The sequence below is a fragment of the Daldinia caldariorum genome, assembly GCF_022478825.1.
Source record: "Daldinia caldariorum strain CBS 122874 unplaced genomic scaffold F4812scaffold_2, whole genome shotgun sequence".
In the NCBI taxonomy this organism is placed as follows: domain Eukaryota; kingdom Fungi; phylum Ascomycota; class Sordariomycetes; order Xylariales; family Hypoxylaceae; genus Daldinia; species Daldinia caldariorum.
In genome coordinates, this window is record NW_025953038.1 from 1626771 (window position 1) to 1645206 (window position 18436).

The following is an 18436-nucleotide window of genomic DNA, read 5'->3' on the forward strand; positions in this document are numbered from 1 at the left end:
CCTATTACACGGGCTCTTACTAGGTTCGAGAAAGGTATACTGGCAGACTGGTAGAGCTAACTATTACCTACCTAGTATATGGGTTTCAAAGGCCCGGAGTTAATGAAGATGACGATATTCATCGACGACGTAGCATGTCAACTAACATAAACTATGAACAATTAATTTGGCTAATAAGCTTCTTCTTAATTTTTTTTCTTTTTTTCAGTCACTTTTCTTCAAAAACCAAACGTCAAGTCTATACACACACACTCATTAATTAACAGCATTCATTGTATTAGAGTCTCGCTCTCGCCGCACCTAGCAATGCAAACCTATGCGCAGAGACGGAATAATAAAATCGATAACCAGACCTCGTTATAGAGCGGCATCCAATCCGATTCTCATCTGCTAGTAATCGACGAGACAGAAGCATGAGAAATCTACGCATCGGATGTCACTACGGCCTCCTGCTAGACCGGATATCCCTTTGCTCCCCCTTTTTCATGATCAACCACACCGGACAACGCTTCGGATTTTCATATATACTGTCCTATTGTTCAAGGGAAAATAAGTATGTGGCACCATTCTTCGACCCATTTCCAGAGATATCCTTTCAGCCTGCTACAGCCTTCCACAAGGTTACCAGAGCACGACGTGCAATCGTAAAGGGATTCGCAACCCCATGGGACGCAGCCGAAGTCGGGTGGTCGACGCAAGGCGTCCAGATCAGAGGTCGTTCGGAATGAGGGCAGTATATCTGCGGCTCCACTGTGCTCGTAGACGCAGTGTTCACCGACGGAGTAGATTTGGGTGCCGTAGTCATGGAAATCATGGAAGTTGTACCGTGGGTCGGGATTGCATTTGCGCTCGTGCCCTTGCTCTCGCTCGAGAAGGAGGTAGAAGCCGAAGATGTCGTCTCAGGGGGAGCTGTGACGGTAACATAGATCGTGGTGACGAGATCTCTCGCCACCACTGTTTCTGCTGTCAGTCCGTCGGTAGAAGTCAAGTCTATAAGATGACCCGATACAGCGTCTCGTCCGTTTGCTCCTGATGGAGTCATATCTAAGGACTCGTTAACCCAAAAGCCCAGATGCAACCAGAAGCATTCTCATGTTTTGCTTCGGAAACAGAATCAAACATACCTCCCATAGCCGTCCCCGTGCCGAGCGCTGCGGAATCGAGCCCCAGCAGGCCATCCTCTGCAACATCGAATCCTCCAGAGACCTCCACGTTTCGCTGCGCTGGCGGTCCAGTAGAAGTAGTAGCAGCGCTCGAAGTGCCCATGAGTTCCACGCGATGCATTGTCTCAAAGGCGAGGCCGCACCATCCGGCTATACGCAGAACGACTATTCATTAGCCCAACCCTATTAGGTTTGTCCAACGACTACTCATAAGTATGAAGAGTAGGTGAAACTTCAAACTTACCGATGATAGCGCCAGCTGCGATGGTAATGATGGCCAGAAACAGTAGCCATGCGTGAGGGTACTGCTGCGGTGTAACTCTGCGTTTGAGATCTGACGGTTGGGAACAAAATGTTAGCATCATTTTATTTTCTATATCTGTATTTCCTCTCTTTGCTGCCATCTCATTATAGTTGCTCTGGAAAAGAAATATATAAAAGATAAAAAAAATAAAGGAATGAAAGAGATTAAACATACCCGTCAACACATCTCGCATCCGCTCCATCTTCATGGACATCTTGCCCCCGACTGGTGAGCGTCCGTTCACCTGGGTCTTCTCGTTCGACTGAGCTATGGCAACTATAGTCGGTGTTGGAATTGGGGTGATGGGCGCTAGCAGTACTTGCTGATGTCGTAAGAGGACCTGTCGACCTAGGATAATTGAATTGTCAGACTCGGGGGTGGATTGTCCTTTCGTAGCCTGGACATCGTGTAAGTTGTTCAGTTCCGGCCCCGCAACCGGTGGGAGCTGGGTGATCTCAAGGCTGTCTTTTTCTACTGCCATGGCTGCGATGATGACGATGACGATGAAGATGAGATGCGAGGGGAGTAGCCTAGGAAGAAGGGTAGGAATCATGAGAGAATATATGAGCGCGTGCTTGAGTAAGTATATGAGTGTCACGGAGGGTATCCCGAGGAGTAGGAGCGGCGAAGTAAGTAGGTAAATCAAAGAGGCCTTGGTCCTCCACTTTGGTCTTCTACGTGATGAGAATGGGGACCAAAATAAATTCCAATTTGATGAAAGGAAGAAAAAGGCAGGAGCATTGCTCTATCTAATTATGTTGGTAGGTACACAAGGTTACTAAGCGGATCATCGTCGAGGACGATAGGGGGACTACCTGAGGCCGTGGAAACTATAGTACATGTATCCACCATAAACGCAGTCACGATCCCTATGGACCCCTCAAGCCAAGGACGACTGAGACGTATGGTGCCAAAGAAGCAAGAAGAGATAATGAGCAACACCCTCCTTCTCCACTGCAAATAAGCAACTGTGTGAGCATGAGATACAATAGAGACTAAAATGGTCTAATCTTCTGACTTTTTCTTCGCTCACAAACGAATAATAATAACACAACAACTTCCTACGTACAAAGGTTATCCGTCATCATATAAGGGGACAATTCGTTTACTTCTAGTAACACAGCCGTCTTTGCTTGATACATATAAGATCATGTGTTACCTACGAACTCCTTTTTTTTCCCGCTCGGGCTGCAAATGCACAAAACCATATAACAGGTACTTGAGTTGGTTTCCCAACGGTATCATACCTCCGCCTCTGGAGTCCCCTTTCAGATAATTACCACTCTCTTCTCATTTCTCCTCTTTTCTTCTTCCTTCCTCTCTCTTACCAGTAGTAGCTTACTGAACCATTACATTAGCAAATGTATCCGATATCTCTTGACGGGTTGGCCCCTGGCGGAACTCTGGCATCGTGGAAACTCCCGCTGATATCCTCTCCTCCATCAATTTCAGGAGTACGGGAGGTACACCTTCATCCGTAGCGCGGATCGTAAGTCGGACCATCTATCGATTGTTAGCCTACTGTTATTATACCTGAGGTTTTAAAACTGGTTTACCTGTGAAGCATAGTTTGGCTCCAGTCTCATTAGACAGCCAAACTTGCCCCCCTCAGAGGTGTGGAGCACGCTGGCTCCTACAAAGTTCTTGCTATTCGGATCAACACCGTTAAGTATGCCCCAACGGAACCCTTGTATGGTCTTCCGAATGAAGTCTTCCGTTATTTCTCGCGACTTGGATTTGCCCGGAGCAAGACCAATAATCTGCTGGGCCTCGCGGGGTGGACCACCGATTTGCTTCCATCTCTTAAAGAAGTCATCTGCTGTAAGGTCTGCTGGATCCATAAATTTATGAGCCGTGAGAGGAAGCATCAATGTGAGGGCTTGTAGCGCTCCCGCGAGATAACTTATCCTAATAGTAGGGCTCTTCGTGAACACTTTCTTCGCCTCGAACATGATGATCAACCGTGACTGGGCGCCTTGCATAATGGAACTCTCAGGCATGGACTTAACGTCCCATGATAGATTCTCTTTTTCGCTCTCGTCCAAGTCTAGTGTTGTCGTGAATGAACTCACAGTAGCCGGAGTCTTGTTTGTGAAGTATAATATAAGACATGCCATCTGCCCCCTATATTCAGAGCGGACGCCAACTTGAAGCTGTCCGTCTTCAAAGAGCACACCGTCAGCTTTAAGTAGCAACTTATTATACCCCGACTCCCAGCCTGGCGACAAATGCGCGGCACTGGCCAAGTTTGGCACCTTAAGCAGCTTCTCGGGAACAGGGCCCGCGTTCATGTCGAGGCCGGCAAGATCGTTGGAATGGCCGTTGGCACCGTTCGCTGAGCCATTCGCTGAGCCGGTACCATTAACAGGGCCGTTGGAACTGAAGGTTCTTCTAAGACCGGGGTTCTTGGCCATGCTCAACTCAGTAGCATCGCTGTTCGCATCCTTGCCGCCAACCACCCAAGTCCGTTTGTCGCTGGTGCCAGCGTGCTTCTGGTGAAGTCTTGACAGTAGCGCAGATTGTCGCTCGGGGAAAGGGGGCATCTCATCGCAGACCGTTCGAAGCAAATCGTCCGTCGGGAGACTTGCAAGTGTCAAATATTCAAAGGCTCGCTGCTGCAACTCCGGGTCTAATGTGTGGCTATACAACTCAAAAACGTTCAGGAGCTGCGGCTTGATCTCAGGGAACAAATTGACAAATTTGATAAAAGAAGAGAGAATCATAGCGCGGGTACTCGACGAACAGGCAGGCAGTTTCCTTGACAATGCCATAAATTGCTCAATGGGACTGCAGCCAGGCTCTTCCGCGATTAAGTGACCAAATTCACCGAGGATATAAGCACCAATTTTTACTAGTGTCTCGTGGCAATGGTCTTGCTTGACGTGCTGTAATGTATTGTGTGCCGCATACACCTGCAGCTCCTCGTTGTTCGTTACAATCTGAATCACTCGCTGCCAGACCTCGTCACTGAGATGATCACCTGCAATAGCCACCAGACGGAGCGAGACGTTAATGTACCATTGGATATCTGTGGCGTATTTCTCTGTCAAGATTGCAATCTTCAGAGCCATCTCTTCTCGGATCGCGAAGTCGGCATTCTGCAAATAGTGCAATAGTTCCGATACTATCGGCACAGAATTGGTCGAATCGCACATACTATATAGCAAATCGAGACCTTTTCTGCGAACGCTGATATCGCGGTCCTTGAGGGATCCGAGGATCACTTCTTGGTGCTGTTTGATAGGATCAAGATTCTCAGCTCGAGCGGCCAAGTGCGTCATAGCTTCCAGTCCCAGATACCGCACATTTGTCTCTCTAGACGTAATAAAACGGCCTAGGCGAGTAGAGATCTGCTTCATTAACGCATGCTCCGTGTCTAGATGGATGATAAGGTTAATGGCTTCGAATAACACAGCGTTCTGAGCATTGTTTTGTTGGACGTTCTTATTCGTCTCCATTGCCAAATTCAGAATCTTCTGCAGTGACTCCCGAATCATTTCTCGTACATGGCTATCCTCTATTTAGTTTGTTAGTTACCATATCAAAAAGTCCTCCGTAATGAGACTAATCCGTACCTGAGGGCGGGAAATATTGAAGTAACCGAAGCAGTTTAACCTGTATCCAAGGGCAGGGAACTTTGTAGTACAGGTAGTCAGCGGTATAATCCCCGTCGATCAATATCCGCTTCAGCCGTGATGCAGCTTTAACATAGGCACCCTTATACTGCTCTGCGTTATCCTGCGCGACAGCCATGACGAGTGATGTAACTGAGAGCGCAACTCCGAGGTCGAGGTCATCCATCAAAGAAATTATTCGTTCTGCCCATTGCGGTTGGATAATATCCGGGTGCTTGCGATATAGTCGGAGGAGGGTAAGGGCAGCCTTCTTCTTCACGAACGCCTTTGAAGTCCTGTATTTCCTGTTAGATCTCACAGCAAGCTCCAGTAAGGGACGCGCTGTGTATGACATACGGCGAAATCAAAAGTCTGTGAACCTCCGGACTCAAAGCCTCTCCCATCTCACGACCACCTACATTCGCGATCGCGTGTAAGGCCAAGCAGTTGAAGAGCTCGTTGTGATCGAGGAGGTCCTTCCGTATGCTGTTCACAACTAGGTGTAACAATTCGTGCTTCTCGTGCAGGAAGAGCGTCATGGCTAAATACCCGATTTGCTTCTCGGAGTACTTGCTCGCTGAAATCAGGTTGACAGCCTCGAGATGTCCGAAGTCGACATTCCAACCTAGGATGTAAATATACAACAACTATTGCCCAACGTCAGATCGGTTCGTGTTTCGCGTGGAAAGTGGTCTTATCGTACTTTGCAAACGTATTTCTTCTTGTGGTAGCCGCTCAGATTACCATCTATATTCCATCAGTTCGGGAGTCCCAATATTGAGATTTCAGCGTCGCGCGAAGCGTTCATGTTCGGCATAGGTTGAAGCATAGCATACCCTTAAACTTCTGTCTGTAACGAAAGAACTATAGGTTAGTATGGGTTTCCTCAATGGCAATTGCAAGGTCTGTTTCCACGAACCGAATATTGGCTAACTCCTTATTAATCCTCTTCTCCTCCAAATCTCTAGCTCTCGCGTTTCTCAGATCCGCGATGAACTGCACAAGACCACGCATGTTGGAGTTACTGCTGCTCGACCGGCCGAGAAAGCCGACAGTTGCAGAGGAAGCCATCGTGTAGTCGCAACAACAATTCCCCCTATTATTATACAACACCCGTTATCTCCGTCGCATCCGCCTGTGTAAGCAACGCCGACACGCGAAATCAATTTATAAAAAAAAAAAAGAAGGAGTCGGATCCAAGTGCTTAGGGTCGTCCAATGCCGAGAGGAAGCACGCTCGAAAATGCGGCTCTCATGATAGACCAGGTCAGTCTATGAACATGGTCAAGTGTGACCAAGGCAAGCGGGAGGACAGGGGGGGTTGGATTAGACAGGCGACGCGGAAACAAGTTATGGGTCGTGTCGAAGTCCGAGAGTCGGTCGGTAAGAGAGTTGACAATAATTATCTAGACGAGTTGGACTTCGTGTCTGGGTTCAGGGACAAAGTATGGAACAAATCTGTGAATGGAATTGACAGCTGCAACCCTTTGGCGTCTTATTAAACCCGGAGCAACGAAAGAAGAGAGCACCTGCACTACCTGTATTTTAGCTGTACAATACTTTTTTAGCTGTACTTTTATTAGCTGCACTTCGCTGCACCGCACCTTCTATGTTAATAAATCCAGTTGCAGCCAAATCTATTAGCTGATTAGCGATTAGCGTGATTACCCTGTTGTGCAATGTCACCGTTTGTGGGGCATACGATTGTACATGTATGTAGTTGGGACGAATTGAACCTTCTTACATAAAGTGTGGCTTGAATCTAAATATTGATATACATGGTGCCTGACCTAAAAGTGTCGGGTACATCATTTTACCTTTAGCGCTCTTTTAAAGCTTCCCCCGACGTCAGAGCCAATCAATTGATTTCTGGAGCTCTCACCAGCTTCCGAATTCAGGATGTATACAGCACCACCTAGGTAATTGATGATGAATCGCAGTCTCTGGAGTTCAATAACGCTACCATCATCACCGCCAGTCTCGAGGGTAGTAGCAAGCTCAATAATAACCATACCCCGGCGTTTCTACGCCATCCAAGCTGCCGCACCCCCGGTCCACCAGGTCTTCAACCGCCGCACGAAATGGCTGCAGAAGGAGCGCGCGGCCGCCAACGTCGAGGCCAGCCGAGTCGCCGACTATCTGAAAGATGAAGTAGCTATCCGGTTATGCGATAGATTGCTGGTACGCTCATTATATGAGTAATAATTCCTCCGGTAGTTAATAAGAAAACTAATATGTACAAATGCGCCTGCAGGATATCAAACGGACCTACCCCTCGGTCCTCGACCTCGGCGCCAACTCCTGCAACATCGCGCGGGCCCTAACGCGGCCGAACCCGGACCCGGACTCCGGCGCGCCCGTCACCGAGCCCCTCGCCTCCCGCATCGGACACCTGCTGGCCGTGGACTCGTCGCGGACGCTGCTGTACCGGGACGCGGACGAGCCGTTCAACGCCGACATCAACATGACGCGGCAGGTGCTGTCGGACGAGGAGACTCTCCCGTTCGAGCCCAACTCCTTCGACCTCGTCCTCAGCTCCCTGAGCATGCACTGGGTCAACGACCTCCCGGGGGTCCTCGCCCAGATCAACAACGTCCTCAAGCCCGACTGCGCCTTCGTCGGCGCCATGTTCGGCGGCGACACCCTGTTCGAGCTGCGCACGTCGCTGCAGCTGGCCGAGCAGGAGCGCCGCGGCGGCATCTCGCCGCACGTCTCCCCGCTGGCCGACGTGCGCGACGTCGGCGGCCTGCTGCAGCGCGCCGGCTTCAAGATGCTTACCGTCGACGTCGACGACATCATCGTCGATTACCCTGATACGTTCGCGCTCATGCAGGACCTCCAGGCCATGGGCGAGAACAATGCGGTCCTTGGCCGCGAGATGGGCGGTATCCGACGGGACGTGCTCCTAGCCAACGATGCCATTTATCGCGAGCTTCATGGCAACGCTGATGGATCTATACCCGCTACTTTCCGAACGATATATATGATCGGATGGAAGGAATCCAAAGACCAACGTCAACCATTGCCTCGAGGCAGTGGAGAAATCAGTCTGAAGGACGTTTTTGAGAAGAAATAGAAATATTCTGGATTAATGTCATCAATGTCTTTTACATTTAGTTTCACGCCTCACAGTGACCTATTATTACCTATTACTAACAACCACGTACATGTTGGTGTGTAGCTTCGACGAATTCGGATGCAAAAACATCGGATGATCCATTGGCTTATAGCTCCATAGAACAGGTTAGCTCTTGCTAGTGCTTCGAGCATATTTCCCTTTATACAGCAATTCGTCGTAAAGCTCAAGCCTTTCACATTAACGAAAGCATTCCCCGATACCTTCAACAGACTAACTCCATTAACATCCGATAAAGTTGCACTTAAGACAGGTAGCTCTTCAAATAGCTGAGCTCATCTTCTCTTCGCTTTTCCAACCAGGCACCGCATTCCAATGCTTCAAGATGGTCTATTAGACCACTAAATTTAGAAAACAAATCACCACAATAAGGCTGCGGACACTTAAATCGTCCCATGCCAGTAAAGGTCATTTTGACAGAGTCAGTTGTGAATTCTTTGCTTTTATCTTCGTTGTATATAGCCTGATAGAATCCTTCCCGGCAGTCTCCTTCTTCGCAATGATTGACCATTGCGAGTCTCGAAGGGAACCTCTTCGGGCAGACGAAGCACATAATACCACTACTTTCTTCCTGAGACTAGAATCATTATTAGCAAAATCCATGGTATGGGTTCATAATTTATGGAATTGGTGATTAACTTACTTCACTTGAACGAGAATCTCCATCCGCGATCTCTCCATCATCACATTCCTCGCCCCTCGATACTTCATCGTTAGGATTTTGGCCAGTTACTTCTTTGTTTACCATTTCCTCCCGCGTTGCCGTTTCCTTTCCTTGAGGTATAACCTTTAGATAACAAGACGAAATATGATTCTCGAGGCATTCTTTGTTGTCAGACTCATGGTGACAATTATGCTGGTGCTCAATGTGTGTAGCCAAGGTTTGAGCATCATCGAAATCATGCTCACATTGTGAGCAGTAATAATGTTCATTACTTTGGTTCAAATGATTCTGGAGCGCAGCCGATGACACGAAAGTCTGCTCGCATACTTTACAATAGTAATGCCCATAAAAGACGTGTTGCTCGAGTGATTCAATATCCTTAGCATCAAAACCGCAGGTAGAGCAGGCATGATGTTGGTCACTTTCCATAGAGTGAGACTTGAGAGAGGTATATGTCTCGAAAACTCGATCACATCGTTGGCAGTAGTGGTGACTGTTTTGCATGTGTTCTTTCAACGATTTCCCATCGGGGTAACATCTAGAACATGCACGGCAGCATTTGTACGCATGTCGGAAGGATTTATGCTCATTTAAGCTGTGGGACGAACGAAAGAACTCGAGACAGATGTTACAAGTCGGGTGTCCCTCTTCCAGGTGTAGCTGTAGTGACAGGGACTCCTCAAAGTCCATGTTGCATTTTTCGCAATAATGATGAGCCGTACTCACACTCTTGTGAGTGTCAAGAGCAGCTTGAGTTGCAAACGCCTCGTGGCATTGCTGGCAATACGCATGAGACTTGGGATTCTGTATAGCATGCTGGATATAGTCTTCTTTGCTCTTGAAAGGAATTTGACACGACTCGCAGTAGCCATGTGTTGCCTTCTGGTTTATATAGTGTTGTCGCAATTCAGCTTTAGAGCCCATGTGTTTATTGCATAGATAGCAATAATTATGAATATCGGATGATAAATAATGATTTCTCAAATGCTCATTGTCGGTAAAGTCCGAATGGCATACTTGACAGTAGTGATGCACTATTCCAGGAGCCCAAGATGATGAGGTGGTATAGTGCTTTACTAATTCACCAGGACTGGGGAAGTCTCGAGAACATTTTCTACAGTAGAAGTGATCATTGCTGTTGCCGAGGTGAAAGGCCTGTGCCACAGAAGTTGTGAATCCGACGTTGCACTTGGCGCAGAAGAAATGATTTTCCTTGCAATGGTTTCTTATTTCAGTCTTAGAGGAGAAATCGACACCACACACATCACACTAAAAGTGCAGGTTGCTCGTTCCCCTGTGGCCTATAAAATCGAGCTCAGATGAGAAGGTCATTCGACATCGTTGGCAATACGTATGAGCATGCCGAAGGTGGTCACCCAGCTGATTCCACTGAAAGACCTTGCCGCACCCTTGGATGGGGCACGTTCCATGCAGCTGTATGTGAGTCGCGAGTGCCGCATGATCTCCGTGAAAGTCATTGTTGCATATGAAGCAAGGATTATGAAAGTTTTTGTCTTCCAGGTGCGCTGCAAATCTGGCTGCGTTAGGCCACCAGGAGTTGCAGGACTGACAGTGCTCATTTTTTGCCAGATGAAATGAATTATATTGCCAATGCTGTTGGAGGGCGTGCCAGTTTGCAAACCCTCGACTACATGATTCGCACCATGGCGCTGGGGTAATGCCTGCCGAAGAGGACATAATGCTTTTGTATTAGGTACCTAACTTATGTTAAGAGAGGTCCAACAAGGGCAAACCGATGGATTGAGATACCTGATATTGATAAGATCGAGGTCGTAATGAAGAGTGTAATGAGAATACTAATCGAGAAGGTATCGGAGAAGCGACATGAGAGCACTTGATACCTGTCTCTAACCCTTGAATGAAGAATTGCGGAAATGCAGGTCAAGGAAAGTACCTAATAATAGTTGATAGGAGTAGTTATATAACAATAGGTTAGGTATCTTTAAGTAGGTTGATGATGGGAAGGCGATGTTGTAGAAGTTGGTTAGAAAATGATGGAAACATTGAAGTTGAAGATGAAAGAATACAAGAAGTTGGACAGCTTGAAGGGGGGAATGGCAGCCTTAGGGATACGTGGTGCGGAAGGAAGTTACGATATAGTCGGCGTTCTTTCCTTCGATAGGGATCTAGATTACTTGCATGTAGGTACTTACCTAAGGTAGGTAGGTTCTAGGTAGGCAGTTGCCTAGGTGAGCATATCTATCCCTATAATCCAGTACATTAGCCTGGTAAGATACGCAATAGCAAGAAAGTGCATCTCCATATGTGCGGCACGCATGCACCATGAACTGTGATGATAGAAATCATAATTGACCGCAATTACATTAAGATATTAGGAAGACAGCTACGCGGGAACATATACTGTACCTAAGATAGGTAGATTTCCATTGCAGCTGGAACTTGGAATGCCCGTATCATATTATATAAGAGGTAAATGCATTTGGTAACTACATGAGGTAGGCGAGAAGGTATGTATATCAAAATCGTGATCCCATTGCTAACCAGCCGTTTTAAGACTTTTTAAACTCTACGCCAGTCTGTCATACATCGCTCTATGCTACCCAAGCCCGCAATATCAACCACCTTCTCGTGCCAGCTTAGCAGCACGCTCATAGCCGTACCCGTAGACTCGTTCGTACCCCCGGGCCTGGACCCGATCTGGCTGAATCCCGTCGGTTGCGGCGTTAAGATTCGCGCTGCCGTTCGTGGTCCTCCGCTCGACGATGCACCGCCCGACATGCCTTTGTATCTAAATATAGGGTTTAGAATATCGTGGGATAATAACGATCTCGGGTATAGAAGTATAAAAGGGGGAGGGGAAAGGGGGACCGCGTACAGGTACTTCATCAATACGTCTAATAGTTCGCTCCCTCCCTCTGATCCGTAGATCCGCTGTAACATCGGTGTCATCTCGCTCGCCTTGATCGATTGCAGGACCTCTACTACAGTCTGTAGGTGTGCATCCTATACCACGCCATGTAGTCAGTGCCTGTGTTCTCCATATCCCAATACCCCCAGGATGTTCCCCCACCTAGGTTGCCCGAGGCTATAGCCTACCTTAGCTGAGTCACTGCCATTGTACACCGGGTTCTCGAGGCTGCCTCTCAGGGCGCCTTCGGCGTCACCGCCGCGAAGGAGCTGGCGTATTTGGCCGTTAAGCTGCCGAACATCAGCCTCGCTGATCTCGGGGAGTGGCGGATGTAGGGTCGAAGTGTCGAAGTTCTGGGAGGAGTCGGGGTCGAGGGCATCGATGTTGATGGTTCGCCAGGCATCGCCGAGCGAGGCCGAGGAGTGCTGCTGGATGATGGACATTGCTAATGCTCCCTAGCAGACGAGGCTGCCCAACTAATGCAGAGAAACTCCTATAGCTCTTGATGCCTAATTCAGGAAGACTTGCCCGTATCTGCCTACTGCTACGTGTACATAGAAGACCAGATCGTTTGTGGGTTGAGGCTCTGAATTTGTTTCGGGGTAGGTGGACGTTAGGGGGGGAGAGAGATGGAGGACAAATAGTGGGGGCCCCGAGGATTGACGTTGCTTTCTGCCGGTGGACAAGCTGCAAAGCTCTGGGGAGGTGTGGTGGGGCTCCTGAGGCTGCAATTGTGGCTTAGAATGGATGACAGCTAGGACCGCACACTTTTGTCACTTCTACAGCAGCACCTAAGAAGCACCTAACCTCTAGCTGCTCCCTTAGCTGCCTTACCTCCAAACTCCTTTCACTCTAGGTACAATACCTACCTAACTTAGACCTATCTAACCTACTAACCTAAGGCACTAAAGGTTCTTACAGGTGGTAGGTTGGCACAAAAAAAAAAGGGAACGCGGTACGCGACAACAGCCCGTTAAAATTTACGTCTACACCCGCGCGCTTACAACTTTCAACTTATAACACATACATCTAAGTAACGTCACCACAACTATGCATCATCTATAGTCAACATGTCAAGATAAAAACCAGATCACATATGGGGCTACCAATAGTAATAGGTTACCACTTTATTTCTCCCCACTCTTGAAGATATGCCATCCTATGAGTAATAGATCACCTGGATATTCTTGGACACCAATCTGCTCTTCAGAATACACCTCCATCCCTATCTTCGACGTCGAGGTCACACGACGGGAGGCTCTGAAACCGCCAACGTGATCGATGAATTGTTCAGAGGGCTAAGAGCCTAACGTCTCCTAATTGGGCTCGAGATACTTGGTAATTCCCATCTTGTCCGTGTCGTCGTCGTCGTCGAGGACGATTTGCCTGATGTCGTGTTCCCAGTTCCGGGTTCCAAGTTCCAAGCTATCTTCGTTACGACATTCATCTATTGCACGCCCCTAATTCTACGCTTAGTCCTCTATCTTTAGAAGCACCTTCTCGCATGGATGTAACGTACGATGATGTACGCTTACAAATGTGAGTGGTTTCATACCGATAAAGCCGTATCCTAGAGAAACATGTCCCGCCATGCCTTGAGTAGCTGATACATGCCCTCGGCGAGCAGTATCGTCGTCCAAATCCAGCAATAACCGTTTCAAGTTAGCCACCCCTGACCACGAAACCACGTAGGAATAAAGACAAGGCCTCTGCAACCGCTAGAACTAATTTACCACCGAGTTATTACGTGTATGTGCCCCAGCTTATTGGTTTGAGATAATATATACTAGGCATCTCTGTGCGCAGACCGAGCCCATGGTAAAAGCTTTGCTTATGGAGAAAAGGAATAAAAAAAAGCCTTGATATTGTACCGTGTATACCATAGTAAATATCCCACTATCCTTGTGAACTCTTTACCCACATGTACAGTACAGCACAGGTCCATAGAATAATGAGTTATTTGCACCTACCGAGCGGCACAAGCGGGCCTAGAAGGCGCCGAGCTCCCGGGACGAATAAGACCGCGGGAACTAGAAACAACGCGTTGGCCAGGCAATGGACCCTTTACAACTTTGCCTAAGGCAATGCTCTCGAGCCCTAGCCCACAGAAGTAAAGCCGAGCTTACTCACCCCTATTTTTATTCAACTACGCACTCCGAGTCGTGGATCCTTAACAGTACCCCAAGGTAAGACGGGGACCGACGGGATGGCTGGCCCTGTCGACATTTTGCTATGTATCTTGGTCCAAGGGCAAATGGGTTGACCCAATCGAAGGGATCGACCTGGTGTTAGTGATGTGTGAGTCCACTGATAGGGGTTAAGACCGTGCCGCAAAATGTCTTTGGAGTTGCCAATAGAATTAGCCAGCCTCATTTTCACGTTCGGATAGGTCCTCAGAAATACATATCCTTTGTGACGACTGAAACCCCTGCATATCGCGATATAGTTAGGTAGGTACCTAATCAGTCAGAAGACGAGTCTATTATGGCGTTGATATCACGGCATGGTAGAGTTTACATGTCAGAAGTCACCCTTTACGCATCCTGGACGTCCTAACGGTACGTCCGGTACAATACGTCTAGAACTTGTGGTTGGTCCCTTCTCTGTTCTAGCGGTCCGTCTGTGCGGACAGTAGCCGATTGGGACTCTGATCAACCGGCGGCCAGTTCTTCGCTTTGAACAGGGCAGCCGGTGACGGCATTGCCGAAATCGAGGGCCATCGGAGTCGATGCGATTTTCGAAGAATACGCGCTTCCTATCCGTCAAAGCAAAATTTTTCTTCCGTAATTTGACAAGCACGCCAGGCACGTCAATCCAGGGCGAATCCGCCGTGGCGGAAAGCTTCCCCGGTTCCACGGGTTGTTGCTGGGCGAGTCGGACAGGGGAATATACAAATCCTTGTCCGAATCGAGCATGACAGGTTCTCCAAATCCCGACAAATATTGGAACTGCCGAGACCACATCCTGCCGCTCAGACGGATGTCCTTGAGCCATAAATTGGCTTCTTACGGATGGAGGCTTCCTATTTCTACGTCACGCAGTTGGTATGGCGACAAGTCCAGGTTTCATGATTGCCTTTTCTAAGCAATAAGAAGTTTCAAAACTAGGTACATGTTCGAATTCGATCCATGCCAGATAAGATACCGCGGAGTGGATTCAGATTAGGGAAAGAAAAAAAAAGATGACGGGGGGGAATGTTTCGAAAGGGGTCAGTCTCTCTTCAGAGGGTTGATCCGGTGGATCTATGAATCGTTGTCATGCAGCGTGGGTCTCGAAACGTACTGCTGGATATGTAGCATGATGCTATTTCGGATGTGTCCCGTCCCCTAAGGATCCACATCGCGTACCCCATTTGAGGACGTAAAGGTGCCCGTGGCGCTGGAATGGTAAGGCGAGAGAAAATCATTAAAACCTTCTACTGGATATTCTCACTTTAACCCCTGGTAGTACCAAAGTTACAGGTGAGTCTAATGAACGCATTCCGCTTGTATGTAAGAACCGGTGGGAAGCTTCTAGGGACCGACTTCTTCTCTGAATGGTATATGGAAGCTTACCTTGCCCAATTAAGCGGACCCATTACTCGTATGTATATGTACTTGATGGGGACATTTGATCGAGCCAGCGACCCGGCGTCACGGTATCAAATTTCCAAACGCCAGCATGCCGGTAACGACGTTACTTTGTTAGTAAATCCCAATATGATGGCTATCTCATATGCTATCCCTTAGTTAGAGGTTGTCTAGGCGTGTTCATGAGAGCACCTAGTTCTTAACATAGTAGTCAATAGCCAACTTAGAGTTTCTAGCCTTGCTGGCGCCGGATAGATAGAGGTTTCCACCTCAAGTCTCGGGAGTACCCATGCCGCCGTCAAACTTACTTTCGAGCCTAGTAGAAATCTTGACAAGGCTTTCGAGTTGCGGTAAAGAGAAGACCAACTGGGGTTGGAAGAGTATGCCCTATGCTCACCAGAAAAAGGAGGCACCCCGCTTCTTTAGGGATAGTAGAATATGTAATTGAATAAGAATCTGACGAGACCGTCCTGATGGTACCGTTAGTACGGAGACAGAAACCCTGCTGGATGCGCTGCCGTCTATGGAGACTGTCAAGTGCCGTCGGCGAGCATGGATCATTTTGCAGATTGTCCTCGAAGCCATGGGTATTGAAAATTATATTTTGATGACACGTTGATGAATGGTTTATTCAAAGTTGTAGCATATACTCCCTAAGAAACTTACCGATAGGAGAGATCTGCCTTTGTTCTATGATGACGTGAGGCGAGTCGGTGCCTAGAGTAGCTTGTGCTAGGAATATTTACTGATTTTAATTGATGCTTCCTAAAGCCTGATCAAGGAACACTTATTTAGGTCATTGAACCAAAAATAGAAAAAAAATGTGTAGCAGCAATGTTGTGTCTTCAGAGTCCACTTGGTAGAGAAGTCACATGACGGTGAAGCACTGCGTGTGCCTTGTGGTAATCGTTCACAGCGCCAAAATGCAAGATTCTATGCTAATGACGAATTGTTGTAAATGCCGACCAACGTAAATGGTATATTCCGACGTTCTTCCATGATGCCCGATTAGTTAGTCTTCCAGAAAAGAGAAGCAATAGAATAAATGAGAATCCTTCTATTATCCACTTGGTGGATGTTGAAACCACACTTGAGAAGATTCGACAGGGTTACCACAAGATTGAAGGCCCAAAATCGAGATGGGTTCGGTTTTGGCACTCGTATCTGGTAAGTATTAAAGGTACAAGACTGAGCTAGGTTGTCCTGCTAGCTGGAGATAGCCTGGCTAATGCAGGAACGGCGAAATGAGTGGATACACCACACATGTAGCTAGCCATGTGGCGCGCAGGTTCTCTGATTCCTCGGTGGGACAAGAGGTAGCAATCGTGTGTCGTATGTATCGTATGTATTGAGTACGTTTGTATTGCCGATAAACCCCCTGAAAAAAAATAGTGGCATTATGTCGGTCCTATTGATTTAGCAGTATCCCCCCTTTTCCCCTTTCAACATTTAAACCATGCTCTGATGTATTATACTACCTATGTAGTGCTTATGTTCCTACCCAAATGTGTTAGTTCAAAGAGTTTAGAGGAATTAGGTACTAACTACCACCTTAAGTATTGTACAATACCTCCCAGGTAGAAATGAGATAAGAGGTAGGTTAGGTACCTACCTGGTATGCATGTAATAGAGTAAGGTTAGAACCCGAAAGGCATTGCATGCAAACCTTGTACAGCCAGTGAAAGCGAATACAGGCTTTACCATCTACCATGGTAGAAATGTGTACAACTGACAAGTAATCTGCCTACATAGTAGTAGTATGTAAGTGAGTAAAAAAGACTCGAGCCACAACGTTAAATTTCCTGAAACGAGTGGTCCCCCTACCTAGCTAGGTAGCCAGAAAGCCCACTTACATCTTGGCGTGGGTGTTTCACCCCATAGATTCTAGAAGGCCAGCTCGGCAATGTGGTTCGGTGAGGTTGAATGTCGGACGTGAGCGGCACATTTCCACACCTTATCTTTCGTGGGTACCATCTACAGTGTGGATTGAATTTAGTTGGTTGAAACTTGGGGATCAAATTTCTATGCATGTATTCTCGGGATACCTTCAATTGCAAAGTACGGTTGAGGCGATGTGGAAGATGAACATTGGTTTTCGTGAACGTGGATGTGGTACGATATCGAGATAAAACTTGTACATAAACGGTCTAGAATGCGGTTGGAAGCTTGTTACCTTAGGTACGTACGAAGTACGTGCATACCAAACGTACCTAACCCTAATATACATAATATGCCTGGCTTAAGTCGCTATGAACTTCCTCAAAGGTATTCAAGTCAAAGTACAATGAGGTAAACAAACAGCTGCATGTATTATGTCCACTGTACATACATATTATACCACGTATTCATTAGTTACATTAGGTACAATACATAGAAAATACCTAAGGTTATCTACCTAGTACCTACCTAACTACCTTAGATTAGGTACCTAGTGCAGGTGTATGTTCAATAGGTACATATCTACGTCCCGTGGCCCATTCATCCATTCAAGCTAACACATCGATAATTCCTATTATAGTTACGTTGTGTTACAAGTTTGTGGAGAAAAGTTAATCGGTCCAGTAGGAACGTTAAATAAATCGGTTATTACGAGTTATTATAGGAAAGGAAATGGCTACCTTACCCAGTTTAGGTAAGCAGCTAAGCGGTTCAGGAGCTATGGAAGGCAAGGAAGTGTGTAATAGCTTGCGGATATGGGGTATACGGGTGTACTAGTGAGGTTAGGTACCTGGTATAGTACCTAATGTAGTACCTAACTGGCAGAGCGGCAGGAACGGCTAGACGGGTTTCCTAAGTACATAGTATCCAAAAGCCCCACCGTAGAATTCTCCATCAACTTTTTCTAGAAGTTCTAATAGAAGACCCATCCGCACTGCTTCATGCACCCCTTTAAACCCCGGCTCATATATACCCTGCACGTCAAGAAAGAGAACTACATACAGTACCGGATACCAGCGATGCTCGAAACGGAGATGTCTGTTGTACCCGCTGAATAGAGTACGCCAATGGTTAGATCGTACCTATATACCGGTAAGGCGAGAGCAACCCTATGCAGACCGCCGCCCGACGGTTCAGATTGATTCGAAATCAGACGAAT

The 18436-nt window shown here is 47.4% G+C and overlaps 5 protein-coding genes across 5 annotated transcripts; 1 reads left to right on the forward strand and 4 right to left on the reverse strand.

Moving 5' to 3' along the window:
- Positions 1-595: 595 nt before the first annotated feature.
- Positions 596-1948, reverse strand: F4812DRAFT_467538 (uncharacterized protein; the record flags this gene model as incomplete). Its single annotated transcript, XM_047938671.1, has 4 exons — positions 596-1044; positions 1125-1313; positions 1408-1497; positions 1642-1948. The coding sequence occupies 4 exons, from the start codon at positions 1946-1948 to the stop codon at positions 596-598; spliced, it is 1035 nt and encodes a 344-aa protein (XP_047793793.1).
- A 234-nt stretch (positions 1949-2182) lies between these two features.
- F4812DRAFT_414191 (Adaptor protein complex AP-2 alpha subunit) lies at positions 2183-6801 on the reverse strand. The gene is made up of 7 exons (XM_047932865.1): positions 6001-6801; positions 5918-5931; positions 5785-5828; positions 5439-5728; positions 5043-5377; positions 3024-4984; positions 2183-2970 (listed from the first exon to the last, which is right to left on the reverse strand). Exons 1-7 carry the CDS (start codon positions 6150-6152, stop codon positions 2806-2808), a joined length of 2961 nt encoding a protein of 986 aa, XP_047793794.1. The 5' UTR covers positions 6153-6801; the 3' UTR covers positions 2183-2805.
- Positions 6802-6831: 30 nt separating this feature from the next.
- F4812DRAFT_180247 (S-adenosyl-L-methionine-dependent methyltransferase) lies at positions 6832-8503 on the forward strand. Its single transcript, XM_047930024.1, has 2 exons — positions 6832-7261; positions 7335-8503. The coding sequence occupies exons 1-2, from the start codon at positions 7007-7009 to the stop codon at positions 8154-8156; spliced, it is 1077 nt and encodes a 358-aa protein (XP_047793795.1). The 5' UTR covers positions 6832-7006; the 3' UTR covers positions 8157-8503.
- On the reverse strand, positions 8225-10460 carry F4812DRAFT_467539 (uncharacterized protein; the record flags this gene model as incomplete). Its single annotated transcript, XM_047938672.1, has 3 exons — positions 8225-8793; positions 8860-10149; positions 10218-10460. 3 exons carry the CDS (start codon positions 10458-10460, stop codon positions 8461-8463), a joined length of 1866 nt encoding a protein of 621 aa, XP_047793796.1. The 3' UTR covers positions 8225-8460.
- Positions 10461-11288: 828 nt separating this feature from the next.
- Positions 11289-12425, reverse strand: F4812DRAFT_414195 (actin-related protein 2/3 complex subunit 5). Its single transcript, XM_047932866.1, has 3 exons — positions 11959-12425; positions 11738-11865; positions 11289-11650 (listed from the first exon to the last, which is right to left on the reverse strand). Exons 1-3 carry the CDS (start codon positions 12211-12213, stop codon positions 11422-11424), a joined length of 612 nt encoding a protein of 203 aa, XP_047793797.1. The 5' UTR covers positions 12214-12425; the 3' UTR covers positions 11289-11421.
- Between the last annotated feature and the right edge of the window lie 6011 nt (positions 12426-18436).